A 24,646-nucleotide genomic window follows, 5' to 3' on the forward strand; every position below is an offset into this window, starting at 1 on the left:
ACAAAATCAAAAGCGTACACTTTAAAGGAGGAAAATCTTAATTTGAATTATTTTCATACACAACTATTTCATCTGATGACGGATCTTTGGACGATTGCCAGCTTTGAGAAGATTTGGTCAAGCAACAACTTAATTTTGAAGTTCTCATATTCATTGAATTTGTCCTTGGTCTCAGCCCTCCCTATCTATGTTCTCCGATCCCAAGAACTTCCAAAACATCTGTGCTCATCTAATTCTGATTTCTTGTGCAATCTCAATTTTAATAAACTAACACTGATGGCTATTATTATGACCAGGTAAGGAGGGCACAAGCGCTAGTCAGCTCCTCGCTTTTTATCCCCCTTCGCTAGCCACAAATATTTTTACTTTTGTTTTAGCATGCATTTATCTTACACTTCAATTAAAATTTAGCAATCAGATTAGAATTGAAGGGGCCAGTTACAAGATTTTCTTGAGTGAAAGAAAGAGGAATATTAATTCCTAAAATACAGAGAATGATATAAAACACACCAAGCGCACACACAAACACAGGTATAAAGCTCAAGAAGGGGAAAGTGGCAAGTATAAGGAGGAAGATCACAAAATGGCAGCTAAAACAGTTTTCTTAGAATCCTTGACTTGTTACAGCTGAACCTGAGGTTGCTTGGTTGATGTAGAATCTGCACAATCCTTGGGCTCTCGATTAATACATTTTTCTTCAATTTCTTCATCACAGATGCTGGCTTCTGAGATGTTGAGAAGAATATATGGGGAAAGAAAGAAAAAGCCTTCCAGTCCTTGCAAATACCAATCATTTCCTTTCTTTCTTGCTCTGTGAGGGAGTTACTGAAATATAGCTCATTTACATGTTCCCAAGTTTGCTCCATTGACTTTCCAAGCTGGAGAGTTGCAAGCAACTCTTTCATGAACAGTGCAGAGTGTTCTCTCAAAATTGAGGTTGCGCTCCTCAAAATCACTCAACTTCAAGTGAAAAGATCTTACTGTCTTCCTTATCAGAGAAAAGGATGTACACGTACCCTCCAAGCTGAAATTAGTATTACCTGTAATGTAAATAACTGAAATTCTATATTGGTAGCTGCCATACTGTTAAAAATGTAACAGTAATATTTCATTTTCTACTTATAGCATGCCAGACTGGAATAGGGGTTTGGGGGCCTTTGCTTAGTGGGCTCCTGGCCATAACCTCACTTGTTGCCAGCTGCATCACAGCCAGCTCCTGTTGTCTTTTTTGGTGGCCCTGCCACCAATGAGGACTGCTCAGGACATGACTCAGTGGGGCTGCTCCTCTTGGCTAGCTGCTGGGCCTTAGCTTGCCTTTCCTTCTGCCCTCCTTTTCATGACGGCAAGGTTTCAGTTGCGGCTGAGCTCATTGGAATTTCCTCCCCTCTCCATGCGAGGATAGCCAGTACTCCTGGATAACTGTGGCAAAGTGCAAGGGAGCAGCTAGATTTTGCCTGAGATGGCCACTCTAGTCTGGATGAAGTTCAGTGGCTCCCCTGTACATTTCCATTGGCTGCAGCAGCCCTGCTCTTCCAGCTCACCTTGAGAGAGAGGGGCCTGCTACAGTCAGATGTCAAGCATCACATTAGCCTTAATGAGTATCTTGGTAATGTGACAATAATAAATCAAATCAAAAAACTAGGGACTAGAAATCCACAAGATAGCCCCAACTGATTAATATTTGGAGCAAATTCCACAATCTTCTTTGCCTAAAATAAAGTTCTGGAGTTTTAACTACGCTAAACCTGCATTTTCAAAATGGAACCGATCACCTTCGAGTGGATAGTCTATTCAGATCACTAAACACTTAATTTTACTCACTACTTGATTCTAGAGATCTATGAGCTTATTCAGCAACACTGAAATAGAGGGCCAGTAATTACATGCTGTCCATTAAGATAGATGGTGGCCTTCACTTTGCTAGATACTCAGTCGTGAAAACATTTCAGTACCAACACCTCTAAGTATTTCAAGCTGGGGTCTATTGTGTGCACGGTCAAGTTCTTTGTAACGGAGCTCCTTGACGTGGGAGAAGCACTGTCCACAAATCTGAGCAACGGTGGTGAAATGCAATGTAAGATCAGCACCGGACAATTACTTGCAATGATTTATTAACATGGCAGAGATTAAGTTAAGAAGTCAATGTACCAAAAGGTTTATCTTTATATGTGGCAAGAGTGACTGCCCTTAACATCAAAGGTGTAATTGATCAAGCGTGGAATCAAAGAGATCAGCAAAACTGGAGTCAATAGGAATCAAGAGAAAATGTTGCCGCTGGTTGGTGTCATATTTAGTATAAAGAAAGATAGTTATGGCTGTTGGAGATCGCTAGTCTTAGCTCTGGGACATGTTTGCAGTTCCTCAGGGTAGTGTCCTAGGGCTGACCACCTTCAGTTGCTTCATAATGATCTTCCCTCCACCATAAAGTCAGAAGTGGATGTTCATTGATGACTGCACAATATTCAGAAACATTTATGACTCCCCAGATACTAAAGCAGTCCACATCCAAATATAGTGGACTTGGATAATACTTGGGCTGGAAAGTAGCAAGTACATTTGTGCCACACAAATACTAAGCAATAACCATCTCCAATGAAAGAATGTAACCATCATCCTTTAACATTCAATGGTGCTACCATCACCGAATTCCCCACTATCAACACCCAGAAGAAATCAGTGACCAGAAACTGAGCTAGATTAGGAATTCTGCATTAGCAAACTCACTTCCCAATATCCCAAAGCCTGTCCACCACCTACAAGGCACAAGTCAGGAGTGTGATGAAAACGCCCCACTTGCCTACACACAGTTCTAACATTTAATCACCAAAATCACAGCCACAAATATCTATGAGGCTGCATGTCGTCTTAACGGTTGACATGGACACGATAGGTTGAATTGCTTCCCCAAACCTCAGAAAAATGTAAAATAGAAGGTACGTTTCATACTTCAAACAGTTATGGAACAATGAAAGATGACATAAATAGACCACAAGAATCAGCCACTAACAAAGATCCATGACACTTGAAGGGGATTTAAAACTGGCACTGGCTGGCAGCAGAGGGTGGATCAATTAAGCACAGACTAACCAGAGATCAGTCTCCAAAGTGACCTTAAGTGAGAAAGGAATAAAGACATTTAAAAAGAAACAAAGAAAACCTGCTGTACACACTAAAGACAGGGATTGACTTGAAACATGTGGTTGCAACTAAATGGCAGCATTTTTATCCTGGGGTGAAAGGTTGATTGCTGGTGGGAGAAATAGAATAAAGGGAATGAACCAGAGAATTCAAAAGGAGTTGAGTCGCCAATTGATACTCAAAACAAATTATTTGACGAAAACAATGGACTGCAAAGTATATCTCTCTTACAGGATGCAGGCAAATTCTTTTCTCACACACCTTCACACATACTTTTTTTACTCCAAAAAAGAAAGGCAATGGCTTCATAAGAGTTACAGTAAAAAAATTCCAAATCTGGATGAATCGCATGTATCCAATGAAGTAGAAATATAAAGAGTTTTGTCTATCGTGACTGTGAACAAGGAGCATAACATAAGATTAATCTAAGCTTGCTATAAAAAGCATAAAGATAAGTCAAGCTATCTCATGCTGTTCACTGGCTCAATTTGGATAACGTTTCTTTACACTTTACCAATGTTGTCAGAAATGCTGCTATAGAACCCGATAACCGAAGTACAGCATGAAAATTCTAACAGGTTCTCACATACAGCATGATAATCTCCACAAATTCCATTACAATTTATATGACTTTATCTCAATAGACACGTCAATGGAAAAACAATATTAATATATTTTCACAAGAAACTACATGCAAGTTTGAATATTAACCAATATTAGGTTGTTTGTTCCCAAATATTTTTGTGAACAGTTGATTTAAAAAAGTGTTTATAAACAAATAAAACGCTAAAACCATTAAAACTACCTTAAAAACTGCATGACAGTGACAACCCATTTTGCTCTAAGCCTCTTTGGTAAATAATGCAAATGTTTTACCCAGAGTATATTATTTTATGATGGAGTAACACATGAAAATCACTGACCGGTACAGATTAGCTTATCAATCAAACTTGCCCCATAATCTCAATGTCCACAGAATCTTGACAATACACTTCCTATGCCCCAAGTATATAACAGAGACATGTTGAAGGTGACTTGATAGGTATCAGAGAAAGAGGTAATTTATAAGAAGAATCTGGATTCCAAAGGGCTTGATTAACTGAACATGATTTGAGTTATAATTTCCAAGTTGTCATCAGTACTGGTTATAGGCAGGATTTTCTTTTGAAAATAGGGTGTACACTCAAGTATATAATTGCAAACTTTAAGTAAGTGGCATTCGGGGCAAATCTCTTACTGGTTGGAGTCATACCGAGCAAAAAGAAAATTAGGTATGGTTATTAGAAGCCAATCATCTTAGAAGCCAAACCCATCCCCCTAAACCACCCCATCATCATCCATGTGCTTATCCAAGCCCCTAATGTGGCTGAGTTAATTATATTGGCTGGCAGGACATTCCACGCCCTTACCACTCTCTGCATAAAGAGCCTATCTCTGACATCTGCCATAAATCTATGACCCCTCAATTGGTTATGCCCCCTCATACAAGCAGACACCATCACCCTAGGAAAAACGACTCTCACTGTCCACTATATAATCCTCTGATCATCTTGTCTGTCTCTATTAAATCCCCTCTTAGCTGTGGTTCTGTTCGCCGAGCTGGAAGTTTTTGTTGCAAACGTTTCGTCCCCTGGCTACGCGACATCATCAATGCTTGGGAGCCTCCTGCGAAGCGCTTCTTTGATGTTTCCTCCGGTGTTTATAGTGGTCTGTCCCTGCCGCTTCCGGTTGTCAGTTTCAGCTGTCCGCTGTAGTGGTTGGTATATTGGGTCCAGGTCGATGTGTTTGTTGATGGAGTTTGTGGATGAATGTCATGCCTCTAGGAATTCCCTGGCTGTTCTCTGTCTGGCTTGCCCTATGATAGTAGTGTTGTCCCAGTCGAATTCATGTTGCTTGTTGTCTGCGTGTGTGGCTACTAAGGATAGCTGGTCATGTCGTTTCGTGGCTAGTTGATGTTCATGTATGCGGATTGTTAGCTGTCTTCCTGTTTGTCCTATATAGTGTTTAGTGCAGTCCTTGCATGGTATTTTGTACACTACATTCGTCTTGCTCATGTTGGGTATCGGGTCCTTCGTTCTGGTGAGTTGTTGTCTGAGCGTGGCTGTTAGTTTGTGTGCCGTTATGAGTCCTAGGGGTCGCAGTAGTCTGGCAGTCAGTTCCGAGATGCTCCTGATGTATGGTAGTGTGGCTAGTCCTTTTGGTTGTGGTATGTCCTCGTTCCGTGGTCTTTCTCTTAGGCATCTGTTGATGAAGTTGTGCGGGTATCCGTTTTTGGCGAATACCTTGTATAGGTGTTCCTCTTCTTCTTTTTGCAGTTCTGGTGTACTGCAGTGTGTTGTGGCCCTTTTGAATAGTGTCCTGATGCAGCTTCGTTTGCGTGTGTTGGGGGGTTACTTTCATAATTTAGGACTTGGTCTGTGTGTGTGGCTTTCCTGTGTGTGGCATCTCGATGGGTACTTGAATAAGGAGGGTTTAGAGGGATATGGTCCAAATGCTGGCAAATGAAACTAGCTTAATTTAGAATATATGGTCAGCGCAGACAAATTAGATTGAAGGGTCAGATTTTGTGCTGTATACCTCTATGAATATGACTATATTGCCAACCATCAAACGCCCTGGAGATGATGGGAGTGAGTCACATTCTCAAATGGATACAGTAGGTACATTCACAATGCCATTAGGAAGAGTGTTCCAGAATTTTGATTCCAAACTAAAAAATAAAGGAATTGCTTGAGGTCAGGATGGTAAGCAGCTTGAAGGGAAACTTGCAAGTGGTGGTGTTCTCATACATCTGGGGCCCAAGTCCTTCTAGACTGTCAAGGTCACAGGTTTACAAAGTGCTACTGAAACAGCCTTGGTGAATGCGATGGATACCCTAGTAGCCTGGATGACTCTAGCTCCTGTAACACAAGAAAGCTGATGCAATCCAGGACAAGGCAGCCAGCTTGATCAGCACTCATTCATCACATCAAACATTCCTTCCCTCTGCCACAGCTGCACAATGGCTGCAACATAAATCAAAAACGTGATGGACTGCAGCAACTCACCAAGCTTCCACTAAAAGCATCTGCCACATCCGCTTTCTGGACACACCACCATCTGCAAGTTTCTTTTCAAGCCACAACAGCCTGACTTGAAACTACAATTTCTGCTCCTTCACCAAATCTTGGAACTCCCTCCAGACAGAGTTCAGTGGTTCAAGAAAATGGTCTGCCTCCAACTTCCCAAAAGGTAATTAGGGATTTGCACTAAACGCTGGCATTCCAATGATGCTCACATCCAATGAACAATTGGAAATATGTATTGTATATTAAATAAACTATGAATACTTGGTATCAATGTTCCAGGAGCCTCAATCATATCAAGGAATAGACGGATATCTAAAACCACAAATTAAAATAATCCTGTAATTAGGTGGAGTGAGCAATTCTCTAAATACTAAATATAGGCCCATTATACACCACCGACACAATCCCTCTCTTACCAGCTGAACTTTCACTCGATGTTCACAAATATGATCAAATGATAAGTCACAAGTCTAAAATATTTTAGCAGAAAGATTGATGACAAATAGCTTACTTACCATAGTACAAAGTTGGCAGCCTGTGTAGAATCACAGAAGTCAATACCCATTGAAGCAGTCTTTGATGTTCCAGGCTCAAGACACTCTGAAACAAAAAATTATGTATTTTGCAGATACAGTAATAGAAGACCATTTCTAATTACTATTCCATTGGCACAGAAATTTTGAGTCGATTGGCCTCCTTTCATGCAGCATTATTCCAGGATTCCAACACAATGGCAATGACTCTTGTTAGAATAATCTTTTTAGAAAATTAAAATGTGCTTTTCTTTCCCCCACAATATTTCACAGAACTTCCTCTGCATAGAAATAGGGGCAGCAGTAGGTCCACCCAGTCTGCTCCAGTACTCAATATCATAGCTGACCTAATTTTCCTATGGCACGGTGGCTCAGTGGTTAGCACTATTGTCTCACAGTGCCAGGGACCTGGGTTTGATTCCAGCCTCGGGCGACTGTCTGTGAAGTTTGCACATTTTCCCCATGTCTATGTGGGTTTCCTCCGGGTGCTCCAGTTTCCTCACACAATCCAAAGATGTGCAGGTCAGTTGAATTGGCCATACTAAATTGTCCTAGTGTTAGGTGCATTAATCAGGGGTAAACGTGGGGAATGGGTCTGGGTGGGGTTCTCTTCAGAGGGTCGGTGTGGACTTGTTGGGCCGAAGGGCCTGTTTCCATCCTGTTGGGAATCTAATCTAATTTACCTGTTTTGCATAAACTGTTGACACCTCATCAAACAAAAGTCTCAACTCGGAATAAATTCAATGACCCAACCCCCACTGCTTTCTGTCGAATACGTTCCAAAAGCAAAGGAAGGGAAGAGAAGAAACTCCCCAACTGTCTTAAATAGGAGATCCTTTATTTTTAAAACTGTGCCCCTCGTTCAAAATTCTCCCATGAGTGGAAACATCCATTCAACACCTACTGTGCATTCCCATGCGTTTCAGTAAGACACACATTTTTCTGGGCCCAAACCATTCATCCATTATCTTAAGATAATGCCTTCATCCCAGGAATCAGCATTGTAAACCTTCTCTGAACTGTTACCAATACAAGCAAACCCTTTCTTAATTGAGAATACCAGAATTGTCCACACTACTCCAGGTGTGGTCCTATCAATGCCCCCTACAGTTGCAGCAAACCGTTCTATAACCCACCCTGCTTACAATAAAAGCAGTATTTCATTTTCAATTACTTGGTGTACTTGCATATTTGTTTTTAAATGATTCACTGACAAGGACACCTGGATCCCTCTGCACTGCAGCATTCTGTAAGCTTCGACCATTTTATATAATTTGCATTTCTATTCTTCCTAAAAAGTGGGCAAGTTCACAGGTTTGCCACATTACACACCCGTTGCCAAATTTTCACACAGTCACTTAGAAGTGACCTACATCTTGACCTTTCAAAGCAAGTCAAATCTTGCATTCAACTGAGATCCACAAATGCATTTTCATTGGCAGTTGGTAAACAGCATTCCAGCACATGGGCTTCAGCCTTCCTAACACAAAGATGCTGAGGTCAATTCTAACATGCCTTCCACTGTCCTCCCTCTCCTCCTTTCCTACCACATCCCTATCCTCTAAGGCAATATATCAGTTAACTACACAGGACAGAAATTGGAGTGCTTTGTGGTCTGTTATGTCCCAACACCTTGTCAGCGTAATCAACGCCCTCAGGGAAAACATAAATGAAATCTTTTCTTTGTAATTTTGGCTTTTGACATTAACTAAACTACACGATTAAGAAAAAGGGCATGTTAAAAACATATCTGACTAAAGTACAATTATTTGAACTCTATTGCTAAGAAAAGTTACCAAGTAGATGCCAGACACTCCCTTATCTCCAACGGATATTAAGCAAGTATTTTGCAGTGTTTACTGTGGAGAAGGAAATGGAAGTTATAGAACATTGGGAAAGAAATAATGACATCTTGAAAACTGCCAATACTACAGAGGTGGTGGTTGGGGCTGGATGGCTTAAAGAGCATAAAGGTGGATAAATCTCCAGGACCTGATCAGGTGTACCCTAGAACTCTGCAGGAAGCTAGGGAAGTGATTGCTGGGCCCCTTGCTGAGGTATTTATATCATCGATAGCCACAGGTCAAGTGCCAAAAGACTGGAGCTTGGCTAATGCGATGCTACTATTTAAGAAAAATGGTAAGGAAAATCCAGGGAACTACAGACTGGTGAGCCTGACATCAGTGGTGGGCAAATTGTCGGAGGGAATCCTGAGGGACAGGATTACATTTGCAAAGACAAAGACTGATTAGGGATGGTCAACATGGCTTTGTGCATGGGAAGTCATTCTCACTAACAATGGAGTTTTTTGAAGTAGTAACAAAGAGGATTGAATGAGGGAAGAGCAGTGGACGTGATCTATATGGACTTCAGTAAGGCATTTAATAAGGCTCTTCAAGGTAGACAGATTAGCAAGGTTTTCTCTCTCCACCCTGGAGGCTTCCTGCCTCTATTCCTGATGAAGAGCTTTTGCCCAAAACACTGATTTTTCCTGCTCCTCGGATGCTGCCTGACCTGCTGTGCTTTTCCAGCACCACTCTGATCTAAACTCTGGTTTCCAGCATCTGCAGTCCTCACTTTTGCCTAGATTAGCAAGGTTAGATCATATGGAATACAGAAAGAGTTAACTGTTTGGATTCGGTACTGGCTTGAAGGTAGAGGACGAGGGTGTTGATGATGCTGCCTTGCTTTTTAGAATGGATGTCTGTGACCAGCGATGTTGTTCAAGGATCAATGCTGGATCCTTTATATAAATGATTTGGATGTGAACATAGGACGTATAGTTCGTAAGTTTACAGATGACACCAGAATTGGTGGTGCAGTGGACAGTAAAAATGGTTACCGAAGAGTTCAGCAGGGCCTTGACCAGATAAGCCAAGTAGTGCCAGATAGAGTTTAATTTGAGTAAATGAGAGGTGCTGCATTTTGGAAAGACAAATCAGGGCAGGACTTATACACTTACTGGTAAGGTTCTGGGTAGGATTGCTGAACAAAGAGACCTTGGAATGCAGGTTCATAGTTCCTTGAAAATGGAGTTAAAGATGGACAGATTAGTGAAGGCAGCATTTGGTATGCTTGCTTTTTGTTGGTGAGTATGTACATTGAATATAGGAGTTGGGAGGTCACATTGCAGCTGTACAGGACATTGGTTAGGCCAATGGAATACTGTGTGCAATTCTGGTCTCCCTGCTGTGGAGGAATGTGGTGAAACTTGAAAGGGTTCAGAAAAGATTTACAAGGATGTTACCAGGGTTGGAGGATTTGAGCTATAGGAAGAGGCTGAATAGGTGGGAGCTGTTTTCCCTGGAGCATCAGAGGCTGAGGGGTGACCTTATAGATGTTTATAAAATTATGAGGGGAATGTATAGGGTAAATAGGCAAGATCTTTTACCCCAAAGTGGGGGCATCCAAAATTAGCTGTCATAGATTTAAGGTGAGAGGGGAAGGATTTAAAAGGGACATAAGGGGCAACGTTTTCACACAGTATAGCGCACAGATGGAATGAGCTGCCAGAGGAAATGGTGGAGGTTGGTACAATTACAGTATTTAAAAGGCATCGGATGTTTATACGAATAGGAAGGGTTTATATGAATAGGAAGGGTTTAGAGGAATATATGACAAATGCTGGCAAATGGGACAAAATTTATTTAGGACATCTGTCGGCATGGACACGTTGGACTGAACGGTCTGAAAACATGAAAAGTAAAGGGTGAGGGCATGGAACTAATCTATAGATATATCACTTCACCAATAGTAATCTCAGTATCTTATAAAAGGCTGCAAGCATGGGTGTAGTGGTTTTACAGTAATTAAAACAAAAGAAGATGCACAACAAACATAAATAAAAGATGGAACATAACCAAATGTAAAGCAGGAACTTATATACCAATGCTGTGCTTCATTACCTATTTCATAGAAATCATGTATACGCATCCCTGTTGCAAGCTTCTGTTCTCCTATTCGAATGTTCTTGATTTCTTTATCGGAGTTATTGGTTAATATGATCTGAACAGAAACCATTTTTGAGTTGTAAATACACTGCCGACGGGAAAAGTGATACTCCGCTCCAAGGCCTTTTCCAGACATCCGATGAAGTAGCATGTATGATTTTGGAGGAACAAACACTGGAGTGGCCACCTATTCAGCAGAAATAAAAAAGTCATTTAAATAGTTCAAACAATTATGCACAATGTAGAAAAATTGCATTATTTTGCTTACAATCATTCTGAATTAGAGCTAGGTCTAATTTATTGCATTTCCCATGCAGTTAAATTGAAAAGAAAATCTGTTTTGCTGATTCCTCCTAATCCAAACTTAAATTCTGCATCATCAGGGTTGATGAAGTATGACCTCTCACAAAGTATTTGATAAAGAGCCATATAATAGACAAGCTACTAGAATAGAAACTCAACTCGAAGGAATTAAAGGAAAGTGGCAGCACAGATACAAAATTCCAAGAGATAGAAAGAAGGTAGTAGTGAATAATTATTTTTCAGGTTGGTGGGAAGTACAAATTAGGTCTTTCAGGATCAGTATTAGGACCATTGCCCTTGTACATATGTATAAATGATCTGAATTGGGTCTAGGGGTAGTAATTTTCAAAATTTGCAGATGACACAAAGCTTGGAAATGAAGAAAACAATGAGGGCAACATTAGCTGACGTCAGGAGGATAGAGACTAGTGAAATGGATAGATTTGTGGTGAAAAAAATTTAATTCAGTGAAGTGTAAAGTAATACTGTGATGCACTATAAAAGGAAAATATACAATTTAGTAAGGATTAGATGGTATAACTTTAAAGGAATTGCAGGAAGAGACATCAAGGGTTTTATATGTTCAAAGATTTGAAGGTGACAGGAGAGTTGGCAAGATTTTGAAAAACATTTGATCCTTGGCTATTTTAATCGAGATACAGTACAAAAGGAAACATATTCTGCTAAACCTTTATCTGAAGCCTAATCAATCAGTGATGTTCAGAGTAGTGTGTCCAATTCACAGCACCACAGCTTAACAAGGAACTCGGGATCAGGGGAAAGTTACCAGAGTATTAAAAGTGAAGAAGTTTGGTTATTCAGAGGAAATATTTTTAACAACATTTCCTCCAGTCATAGATAGTCAAGACGTTCAAGGGATGTTCAAGTCAAGAGGAGTTTTGATAGAGGGCATAGGGAACAATGGTTTCCACTAGCCAAGATCACAGATTTAAGATAATTGGCAAAAGATATTGGCATGCAGCAGGGAAGAAGTCTGAGTATTCTTGCTAAGCAGTGAGTTACAATGATTTGGAAGAAACTGCATGAAATTGGAGATGTACTTGTGAAAGAGAAATTGCGATATGCAAAAAGGGTTCAAGAGTGGGGTGACTTGGATGGTTCTTCCAATAATCTGTGATTTTCCAAATCCATGATTTGACAATGTATTTAAATAGCTAAAATCAAACATAGAAACAAAGTGTCATGTTGTTGCAGTTCTTTTTTGTTTAAATTCTTTGTTCATTTCCCAGATGTGGTCAGGCAGTTTACCCATTCACTAGACTCTCAAAGTCATTCAGCAACAAAAGAAACAACTGGGAACAAATTCTGATGTTCCCTTGTAACAAAATTTTGTCCCTAAAAAAAAGTGACAGCTTACAACCAAATTCCTATCAATAAATAAAAATCCACAGATTTTGCTGCAGTTTCATCGAAGCAACAGCTCAGTATGCAGTCACTATTTTTGTGATTCATTGCTTCTGCTGTGTAAAATACACACAAATCTATTAGAGGACTTTTAAAATGACAATGCCTGGTTTACTTTCAAAGAGTGAACTATAATCTTTATAAAATATTTTGCAATTCTATCACGCAAAATATAACCACTGAGAGGATGATGCAAGTGCTCTTCCTAATCAACTGCTGACTGTATCACCATTCCCAGAATGTTTTGTGCAGAATGTTCTATGAAGAAAATCACAGCCTCAAAAGGCTTGATGCACTGAAAGGCCACTACAGATCATTCACATATTTCATCTGTTTATTGCGATAAGCAAATAGCCCGTGGAATGACAGCGCACATAACTGTCAAATGAGTAACACTTAGGTTTAGTGAAACATTTATATGGGCCTTTACCTCTCTTAGAAACAGACAGCATCTCTCAATGTCATCCAAAAGAAAAGTCTTACATTTTTAACACTTCACTAAAAAATAACTGAAGAGTGTAAAATGACAAATACCTTGTGCAGTTAGCTGGTAATGGACCATACTCTCAACTCATTTAGATTTATGCAATATAAACTTGTCACTAATAATTAATTTATGAGACAGCTGTTCTTAGAATCTTCCAAGTCTATCGTTACAATAGCTCTTAAGCTATACCTTCAAAAACAGGAGGTGGTTTCAAAGCCTTTTTTAAAAGAAGAAAATAGACACATTTCTAATAATCTAAAAGCAAAGTAAAATCTTAAAAACAACAGGTAGCACAATGAACTAAATTAGGTTAACTGGAAATAATATTACTGAATGCACATCGAAGCATCTCTGCAAATGAAAGGTTCTGTACTGCCTCCACATATGTTTTTACGTAATGGTAACTTACAGTGCCTCGGTTTGTAAAGCACTTAGTGTCACTTGTAGTTAGTTCAAGCAATAGTTCAAACAATTTGTCTATTTTGTATGAAATAAAAATCTATTTGCAAGTTGCTGAGTTTTATGAGGTGATGCCATTGCTTCATTAATAATCAACAGTTGATTGTTCCAGTCATTTTTCACAGGGATTATACCTAAACAGTCAAACACAAGCATTTAAACAGTAACTCCAAACTTCCCTCATCGATACAAAGATGCCAGATTCTCAAAATAACTTGAAACTAAAAGGAAGCAAAAGGGATCCAATCCCTAAACTCATGACAACGTTCTCATGCTTTCAAAGCAAATGCCACTGCCATAATATGCAAAAGACCTATACACATCCCCAATTGTCAATCTATATTTCTAATATATAGAAAATCGCTTAAATGCAATGTCCATAAAAAATATAAAAACATTCAGGAAACAAAGCAAGCAAATGGAAAATTATTATTTATTGTTGAAGGAGTACAGTTTAGAAGTAGGGAAATGTTGTTGCAACATTTCAAGGCAGTAGTGAGTCTGTACCTACTGTATTGCATTCAATTTTAGTCCCCTTACTGAGAAGGGATGTAGCTGCATTGGAGGCAGGTCAAGGGAGGATCACTAGATTGATTCCAGAGACGAGGGGTTTGTCTTAAGAAAGCAGACAGTTTAGACATAAACTCTGGAGTTTAGAAGAATGAGGGGAGATCTAATTGAGGTATACAAGATGCTAAGGGGGATTGACAAAGCAGACGTTGAGAAGTGGAGCAATCTAGAATGAAAAGTCACAGTTTTAGGATAAGGGGTAGCAGTTTTAAAAAAAAAACGAGAAATTACTTTTCTTCGAGTCATGAATCTGCAGAATTCCCTGCTCCAGAGAATGTTGGATGCTGGGATATTGCTCAACTCTGAATTCCAAATTTAATTTTAATAAAACTGTTCTTTCATCTTCATTTTGTTACTCAGACGAACTTCAATAGTTTTTCCTCTCCCTCCAACTCCCCCGCCCGGCCCCCCCACCCAAGTCTGGAAGAATAGTTTGAACGCAGCATTATATTTGTACTGAACCACACAAAAGACAAAATTGCTGCAGAAACTCAGATGATCTGGCTGTATCTGTGGAGAGAGGAAAGTTGATGTTTCAAGCCCAGTGATTTCAGGTGGTCCAGAACTGCCATGTACAAATGTGCTGTTCATTATCTCTTCAGCAGTTTACACTGTTGCTTCAGCCTTTTCATTTGAAAAGCGATTGTGTGAAAATGATATATTGTGAATTTCCCAAACTTGGAACAAACAGCAGAATTGTTCACTCAAGAATTGAGCCATTATCATTCATCATAATGTTAGAAAACTGTAATGGTGACAGTGTGCTTTAAGGCATTGCATACTCTCGATGGCAGTCAAAGTAACAGTTGATGGTTGCCATAGTCTGCAACATCTTCCAACATCTGCAAATCAACTTCCCAGCTCAGCGAACATATCCACAACTACAGCAACCGAGCTACAGACCTTTACACAAACCTTGAACAGTTGATGGCGACATCATAAACAGTGCTTGCAAGAGTGAAGAGGTCTATCCCAAGCTTCATCCATGATATGTCAGAGATGTCACACATTTGAAGCAACTCTTTACCTTGCTTGGTATTTATCTGGAAACACTACATTGGCTATGGTGCTTACCTTGTTACTTATGTTTGACCAGAGAGCATTTTTGTGTTCCCCAGAGAAGACTTGATTGATTGGTGGCTTGCACTGATGCACTACTTTTTTTTCTCATTGCCTTAGGAGAAATGACTATTCCTTTTGTACAAGACACCATCTTTGGCTATCTCTTCATCTCTCTATGTTTAATATTTTCTCATAACAACTGGTGTGTTCTTAATGCCTTCAGATCATGACTACATCTCACAGCATGTGGAGAGCTGCATCATGTTGCATCGTTTGCTTGAGTTGAGCAGAAGTTTTACACTGCAGGATGCCATTTGGCCTATTGTTTAGGCAATACATTTGTCTTTTAGATTCAATATCTCTGTTGAGTTGACAACTTCAGGATTACGCTGAGCTGTTGCTTCTCATTGAATCAGTAAGATTTCACGCTGTCTTAGCATCCTTAACTTTCTACATAGAAAGTGCTGACAGGCTTGTTAGAGCAGCATGCTTCCATTGCTTTCAAGTCACAACCAGATGTTGCCTCTGGAAACAAAATAGCATTCACTGCAGATGCTTTGGAATACATAAAAATAATTTGAAGAAGATACTTTGAAGTGGCTTCCAGTCAGTCTACACAATCACTTTGCCTCTTCCAAATTAAATGTTCATCAGCAAAGACTACAGCCAAACACTTGTTCTCACTATAGTATTGTTCAGTTTGTATTAATGCCCTGAATACAGATTTAGCTGGCTGTCCATGCTGGCTAAGGGTTTCTCCAAGTCCTACCTTCCTGACATCACACTGCTTGTTCACAAAACCAATTAATAGTAACACTGCTTTCAAATCTATTGGTTGCTCCATCTCCACTACAGCTTTCACATCAGAATTTGAGAGAAGTAATGTGGCTGTCAATACTTGACCCACGTATTTGACTTCAGGTATCTTCAATTGCATCTTTTTCTTGCCCAGTTTCAAGTTCATCAGCCAAGCTCTCCCTCTGGCAGTCACACTAGATTTTGATCATGGTCCACGATGGCTTCTTATATTTTCTCTGCAGACGAGATATCCATACACCAGCAGATTAACCACAATAGCTTCCGCTCTAGGATGATCACCTCATGCTGTCTGCATTCTCCCTCTCCCCTCTGCATTCTCCCACTCCCTTTCCCTCTACCTCTCCCAAATGGCGAAAATTGTTATTTTGATACAGCTTCACTAGCCAATAGCTATCTTTCACATCTAGTGTAGTAAAGTCCTTTACTATGGCAAATTGTGACTAAATCTCAAATTCTTGGCATACAATTTTGAGATCTCGGTAACCTTTTATTGAAGTTCTTTGGATCTACGCATACTCTTACTGTTACAGGTTTTCCCATTATTATCATGCTGATAACCCAGTCTGTAGGAGCTGTCAATTTCTTGATTACTTCTTTTCCAGTTCTTCTATATCATAGAATATAGAACAATACAGTGCAGAATAGGCCCATCAGCGCTCTATGTTGCGCCGACCTGTGAACTATTCTCAACTCGTCCCCCTACTCTATCCCAAAATCATCCATGTGCTTATCTAAGGATTGTTTAAATCTCCCTAATGTGGCTGAGTTAACTACATTAGCAGGTAGGGCATTCCACGCCCTTACCACTCTCTGAGTAAAGAACCTGCCTCTGTCTTAAATCTATCAGCCCTCAATTTGTAGTTATGCCCCCTCGTACACGCTGACGTCATCATCCTAGGAAAAAGTCTTTTACTGTCTACCCTATCTAATCCTCTGATCTTCTTGTATGTCTCTATCAAATCCCCCCTTAACCTTCTTCTCTCCAATGAGAACAGACCCAAGTCTCTCAGCCTTTCCCCATAAGACCTTCCCTCCAGACCAGGCAACATCCTGGTAAATCTCCTCTGCACCTTTTCCAATGCTTCCATATCCTTCCCAAAATATGGGGACCAGAAATGAATACAATATTCCAAGTGTGGCCGCACTAGCATTTTGTATAGTTGCAGCATGATATTGTGGCTCCGGAACTCAATGCCTCTATGAATGAAACCTAACACACCGTAATGCCTTCTTAACAGCACTATCCACCTGGGTGGCAACTTTCAGGGATCTATGTACATGGACTCCAAGATCCCTCTCACATCCACACTACCAAGAATCTTTCCATTGACCCAGTACACGACCTTCCTGTTGTTCTTCCCAAAGTGCATCACCTCACATTTAGCTGCATTGAACTCCATTCGTCACCTCTCAGTCCAATTCTGCAGTTTATCCAAGTCCCCCTGCAATCTGTAACATTTTTCCACATTCATCTTTCAGACTGAATTGGAGGACACGAACCCTCCTTGGTTTCTCTCACACATCCATTTCTAGGGTGGGGAGGGTGGCGTTCTTGGAAGAGTAATCCAGAGACCTGGCAATGCTCTGGGGACCTGCATTCCAATTCTGCCAGCAGATGGTGAAATTTGAATTCGTAAAAATCTGGAATTAAAAGTCCAACGAAAATCTTGAAACTATTGTCGTTAAAACACATGGGGCTCACTACATCATATGTGACTATGTGACAGAATTAGAACCTTTCCCACACTCAATGGCAACATGATATAGTGTTACTTTAAAAAAAAGAATTATTTCAAAAACTTCAGCATACAAGAGTTGACTATAAAGAGAACATAAATGAAGGCTATAGGCTACATGATAAACCAATACCACAGCCTGGATCTCAGTCAGGAGAGATTATGCAGGCTTTGAAGACCTATTTTGAACCCTTTATTAATGTTACTTATGAATGGTATTTTTGTTCAACATCAGAACTGAAGAGGGGGAGACTATTGATTAGCATGTGACCAACTGACAATGCACTGAATCCTGAGAATTTGGACAACTGCATGTGGATATCAGAAATAGTATTGTCTTAGACATAAAGACAAGCATCCTGCATATCTGCTCAGAGGAGAAACATACTCTCAAGAAAGCTGGGAGTGGGTAAGGTGAAGATTATTCTGACGTCGTGAGTTGGGCCAAAATGATTCAAATGGGTGACTGACACCGCAGACTGTGGGGCATACAAACAGATGCTTAGAGTCAATGGGCGTGCATCAGATGGCAGTGCTGACCAGACAGCTCTCTTCCACAGATGAAATATAGGCACAAGGAGGAGGAACAAGACCCAGGGAAGAGTTCCTTAACACTTTGGTTCAAGGTCAGCCCTCAACTTTAATGAATCAACACATGATGGAGGGTGAACTGACAGTTGACACGATCAGTAAACCACCTCAATAGTCCTGGCAATACTTTTCCTATCTAATTGATCATAGTTAAACTGTTGCAAACACACTGAAATTTTCTTACAGATGGTCACATGTCTATATTAGATAAATGTGTTTCTGAATCTCAGTCTTATTCTGCTGCAGAGAGCTCACAAGATCAAGAAAAAAATGCAAAGGAAGATGTTTGATGGCAAGACAAGGATCACATACTAACAATCACATGACTATCTGGATACTGGAAAGGTGAGTGCTGTAGCTAATTTGGCTAATTTGTCAGAGTATGAACCTCTGCAAAATCACTGTTAAGGGCACACAGTGATATTATTGTACAGAACAAGGTACAGTTTTACTAGATGGAAATGTGTTGCTGGAAAAGCGCAGGAGGTCAGGCAGCATCTAGGGAACAGGAGAATCGACGTTTCGGGCATTAGCCCTTCTTCAGGAATGAGGAAAGTTGGTCCAGCAGGCTAAGATAAAAGATAGGAAGGAGGGACTTGGGGGAGGGGCGTCGGAAATGTGATAGGTGGAAAGAGGTCAAGGTGAGGGTGATAGGTCAGACTGGGGTGGGGGCGGAGAGGTCGGGAAGAAGATTGCAAGTTAGGAAGGCGGTGCTGAATTTGATGGATTTGACTGAGACAGGCTGGGGGGAGGGGAAATGAGGAAACTGGTGAAATCCGAGTTCATCCCTTGTGGTTGGAGGGTTCCTAGGCTGAAGATGAGGCGTTCTTCCTCCAACCGTTGTTTTGTTGTGGTCTGACGATGGAGGAGTCCAAAGACCTGCATATCCTTGGTGGAGTGGGAGGGGGAATTGAAATGTTGAGCTACAGGGTGGTTGGGTTGGTTGGTCCGGGTGTCCCAGAGGTGTTCTCTGAAACGCTCCGCAAGTAGGCGGCCTGTCTCCCCAATATAGAGGAGGCCACATCGGGTGCAAAGGATGCAATAGATGATATGTGTGGAGGTACAGGTGAATCTGTGGCGGATATGGAAGTTTCCTTTGGGGCCTTGGAGGGAGGTGAGGGGGGAGGTGTGGGCGCAAGTCTTGCACCTCCTGCGGTTGCAGGGGAAGGTGCCGGGAGTGGAGGTTGGGTTGGTGGGGGGTGTGGATCTGACGAGGGAGTCACGGAGGGAGTGGTCTTTACGGAATGCTGATAGGGGAGGGGAGGGGAGGGAAATATATCCTTGGTGGTGGGGTCCGTTTGGAGGTGGCGGAAATGACGGCGGATGATGCGCTGTACATGGAGATTGGTGGGGTGGTAGGTGAGGACCAGTGGGGTTCTGTCCTGGTGGCGGTTGGAGAGGCGGGGTTCAAGGGCGGAGGATCGGGAAGTGGAGGAGATGCGGTGGAGGGCATCGTCGACCACGTCGGGGGGGAAATTGCGGTCCTTGAAGAAGGAGACCATCTGGGATGTGCGTTTTTGGAACTGGTCCTCCTGGGAGCAGATGCGGCGGAGTCGAAGGAATTGGGAGAATGGGATGGCGTTTTTACAGGGGGCAGGATGGGAGGAGGTGTATTCCAGGCAGCTGTGGGAGTCGGTCGGTTTGTAGTAGATGTCCGTGTTGATTCGGTCGCCTGAGATAGAAATAGAAAGGTCGAGGAAGGGGAGGGAGGAATCTGAGACTGTCCAGGTGAATTTGAGGTCGGGGTGGAAGGTGTTGGTGAAGTGGATGAACTGTTCAACCTCCTCGTGGGAGCACGAGGCGGCGCCGATACAGTCATTGATGTAGCGGAGGAAAAGGTGGGGGGTGGGGCCAGTGTAGTTGCGGAAGATGGATTGTTCCACATATCCTACGAAGTTTTACTAGAATCAAACTACTAGTGATAATACCACCAATGCAACAATGGTGTCAATGAAGAATATACCTTGCAGTGTGATGCCAGTGAGTTAAGACATAGAGCACCCTTTACGCACAAAGGAAAACTAATTGCCTTCATATTCAGGGCATTAGTGCAAACTGAACAATGCTATACTCCAATTGGATTAAAGAATTATTGACTACAGTCCTTGCTAGGGTGTATTTTAATCAACACCTGTTTGGGGTCAAAGTAACAGTGAACACGGATTACAAGCCACTTCAAGCATTCTCCTCAAATCACTTTGACCTATTCCAAAAGGATTTGCAAAGATTATTCAATTTGATGAGGTAACATCTGGATGCAACATATAACAAGGGACACAGATATAAGCTGCTAATGGACTGTCACAAGGTACACTCCCTATCAAAAAAGCGAAGCCTGCATGAAACACTCCAGATTTAAGGAGAAGCAAGAGCTTGATATGCAATAGAAATTATCAACCTAGCAGTGATATTAAATCCAAAAGCTGACAGTCTTGCTGAAATCAAAGAAACACCACAAAAAGATGCAACTCGCCAAGTGCAACAGGAAGTCGTGATGAAAGGAGGACCTGAAAGCATCAAGAACACACTTGTTTCTTTCTGTGTTTTCAGCAAACAAAGGTGAAATGATAGCCTAAGATGGCAGCTTATCCCAAAGGGGACGAAGATGAAGAGATGCTGAAGTGCATCCATGCAAACCATTAAGGAACTGTCTAGTCTGAGACAGGGAAGAGAAGTACTCTAGTGGCCAAGCATGAGCAAAGATATGGAGGACTACATCAGCTAATATAGTTCTATTAATCCAAAGCTAAGTTGTGCATGTCAATGTAACACCCCTATTTTAAAAATAATATAGAATATACTAAAAATAGTAACCACAAGGCTGATTAGCCTAACATCTGCTGCTGGAAAAATATTGAAATCAATTAAGGAAGTAAAAGCATCATATTTCAAACATCATAACCTAATCAAGAGAAGTCAACATAGCTTCATGAAAGGAAAATCATGTCTGACTAATTTGTTCGTGTTTTGAGGAAGTCTCAACCAGTGTGGGTAGAGTGAAACAAGTAGGTTATGTAGTATTTGGACATCCAGAAGGCATTCAACAAGATATTCACTGAAGTCCACTGATCATCTTGAATTAAGGTGGACTATTCAAAGGAAGCTCTGGAAAAGATGCCTTTTTAGTACATATTTGAAAGATTCCCAGCTGGGGAGCTCAGAATTATCAAGTGTTACAATGCTCTGAACTGCCTTGCCTGCAAGCACATGGAAGCACTTTTAGCTGGTTATGGGGACTGAACAGGGGTCTGGAGCCAACTGAATACTTCTTTCAAGAAGCTAGTATTGGCACATTGGGCAGAATGGTCTGCTCGGTGCTGTAGGATTCTATATGGTGTAACACTAGATGGAACAGCATTCAATATCAAAACCATATAAAATGGCCTTCGCAGCTTCAAAACTTAACACAACTTTAACTAATCACCCCAAAGTAAATCTTAAACCTCAAATCAAAAAGCAGTTGCAAAATCTTATTCAATAGATCTGCTATTTCAGTAGCTGTGCCTCCTTAAGCAAGAACCACAGCTATTTGAAAATGTAGGGTGATAAAAATGAAATACTGAATGAATGAAAGATGTAAAAGCTGCTGTAATTTAAAGTTGTGTTTACATGTGGTCAACTTATATTTCCTTAAAGGTAAGGCTATTTACTCTGACCTTGCAGGTTTGAGCTGGATATTCATCACTGCAGTTTTCCTAACTCGTTTTGTCTGTCAATAAGTGATGTCTTAATCTTTGCTTTATCTTGTCCAGAATCACAGCTCAACAATGCTGTCATTTTTCAAGGTCTGAATTTAGCTTCAACTGCATATCATCACCAGTTGACAAAACGGACATTGAGTAAGACCTTATATTTTATAAACTCTTCCCTTAGTGTAAATGTAACTATAATTCAGAACAAATTACCTAACCTTGACTTAGCAGTCGATCTTTGATTTTTCACCCCTTTTTTTTATGAACAAGTGATAAAGCATTTGGAAATGTTGATTGAGGGGGTCTATTATGCTTCAACTTAAAGCTGAGGTGATTGATGCAAGAAATAGTCACCTTTGAGTAAGCTACAAGGCAGATATCCTTTTTGTCAAATGACCTGAAAATCCTGCTGACGTTCTAAAAGTACCCTCAAGGATACTGGGTAGTTTGCAGAAGTCCATTAAGACACACACTTTCATTGGATATGTAAAATGTTCTGATGCATTCTCTCATAATCTTTCCACAATATTCATTTTGAGTCACACAAAAACAAATCAAGCATTCAGGGCTCAACACAGTTTTTGAACACTATTCACCCACTTCAGGAGAATTCATTTTGGATAGAAGCTAACAGTTAGCCTAAGGAAAAAAAATCTCTTTTCCATCATAGCTTCAGTTTTAGTTGTGCTTAATGACTGTCTCTGTATCAAGGAAAAAATAGCAAGGAAGCATTAATCTAGCTATTATTGGAAAATAATGGCACATCCAAAGGATTACAGCAAAATTTCGAAACCTCACTCAGTGATACTCAAAAAAACATGGAAAATACATTCTAAAAAAATATTTGTTTATGGAATGTGGACATCATTGGCTCAGCTACTATTTACTGCCCATCTCCAAGTGCCCTTGAGAAAATGCATTTCTGAACATCGACAGCTTTGCCAAAAAAATCTCACCCTTAGAAAACAAGGATTCTCAGAAAATTGTTGATGGTAGGACAATTCCAGTGGCATCCCTATGACCTTGTGTGAGAAAGATAAACTCTAATTGCTTTACACCAGTGGATGTTTACTGCATAGGTGGTGGCTATTTGGCCCACTAACAATAGACAATAGGTGCAGGAGTAGGCCATTCTGCCCTTCGAGCCTGCACCACCATTCAATATGATCATGGCTGATCATCCTTAATCAGTATCCAGTTCCTGCCTTATCTTCATAACCCTTGATTCCACTATCCTTGAGAGCTCTATTCAACTCTTTCTTAAATGAATTCAGAGACTTGGCCTCCACTGCTCTTTGGGGCAGAGCATTCCACACAGACACCACTCTCTGGGTGAAGAAGTTTCTCCTCATCTCTGTCCTAAATGGTCTACCCCGTATTTTTAAGCTGTGTCCTCTGATTCAGCACTCACCCATCAGCGGAAACATGTTTCCTGCCTCCAGAGTGTCCAATCCTTTAATAATCTTATATGTCTCAATCAGATCCCCTCTCAGTCTTCTAAACTCAAGGGTATACGAGCCCAGTCGCTCCAGTCTTTCAACATAAGGTAGTCCCGCCATTCCAGGAATTGACCTCGTGAACCTATGCTGCACTTCCTCAATAGCCAGAAGGGTTTCAATCAGAAACATCAACTTCTCCACCTCCTGATGATGCCTGGCTTGCTTTTCTCTTCCAACCTTTTGTTTGTCTAATTTGGCCCATTGTGCCCATGTCGTTCAACAAAGATCTGACTAAATGAATCTCATTTTCCAGTTTTTGGCCTATAGCCCTGGAGGCTATGGCAATGCAAGTGAGTATCTAAACACTGCTTAAATGTTATGAATGTTCCTGCCTCAACTGCCCTTTATAGCAGCAAGTTCCAGGTGCCAATTGCCAGAGTGAAAACATTTAGTCCTTTTAGCTTTCTACCTCAAATCTGTGCAGCCTGATTAAGGAGTTCTTTACTATTAGAAAATGTGCCTTGCTTATCCATCCCACCTATGACTCTCAATCTTTCAGACCCCTCTCAACCTTCACTGCTTCAAAAGGAAACTTCAGCTTTTCCAATCTTTCTCCATAGTGCAGACCCTCCAGCCCAGGCAGCATTCTGGTAAATCTCCTCTGTACCCTCTCCAGTTCAATCACATCCTTCCTATTTTGTAGTGACCAGAACTGCACACACAGCACTTCAGTTGTGGCCTGCCAAACATTTTATACACAGTCTCCCTTCAGTGACCTGTAGATCTGCACAACAAGGTTGCTCAGATCTTCAGCACTTATCAGGGTCCGATCATCCAAAGTGCAATCTCATACTTTGATAGTCCTCACCACGTACATTACTTCTCATTTTCCAGGTTGAATTCCATTTGCAACTGCTCCTCAAGCTTCATAATAACGCCCTATAGTTAAGCCTAACTCTTAGATGCACGGCAGAAACAGCAAAAGCCCCAGCATCAAAACTTACAGAAACATCCTTCTACCATTAACCTATTCTTCCTGTGCCAGTTAATTTTGGATCCGATACGCCAGCGTGTGTTGGATTCCATGGGCTCCTACTTTCTTTACCAGTTTGCCTAAAGTCCATGTAGACCATATCAAAAGCACTGGTAACAACATCGTTCCTGGTTACCTCTAAAACATTTGATCAAATTTGTCAGACACGACCTTCCCTAAACAAATCCATGCTGGCTATCCCTGTTAAAATCAGTGTCACTCCAAAGCAGATTCATTCTGTTCTTCTGCAATCTAATTCCTGCCCCACCACCAAGACTAGCTCTTTCTTAGTCCTCCTAAAGTCATTGCCCTTTTCTATTCATCTCCTTTAAGGTTCTCCT

General features: G+C 40.9%; 1 protein-coding gene across 3 annotated transcripts in view; it reads right to left on the reverse strand.

The window, feature by feature from the left end:
- ap3b1a (adaptor related protein complex 3 subunit beta 1a) overlaps nt 1-24,646 on the reverse strand; it is a 315,493-nt gene that overhangs the window by 44,295 nt on the left and 246,552 nt on the right. For all 3 annotated transcript variants that reach the window (XM_088000361.1, XM_088000365.1, XM_088000372.1), the window contains 2 exons: nt 10,645-10,876; nt 6,722-6,806 (listed from right to left, as the gene is read on the reverse strand). In XM_088000361.1, coding sequence (XP_087856487.1) covers nt 6,722-6,806; nt 10,645-10,876 — 317 coding nt within the window. The remainder of the gene's footprint in view (nt 1-6,721; nt 6,807-10,644; nt 10,877-24,646) is intronic.

This window comes from Chiloscyllium plagiosum, unplaced genomic scaffold, assembly GCF_037043375.1.
Source record: "Chiloscyllium plagiosum isolate Xiang-an unplaced genomic scaffold, Cpla_swu_hap1 HiC_scaffold_2, whole genome shotgun sequence".
Classification (NCBI taxonomy): domain Eukaryota; kingdom Metazoa; phylum Chordata; class Chondrichthyes; order Orectolobiformes; family Hemiscylliidae; genus Chiloscyllium; species Chiloscyllium plagiosum.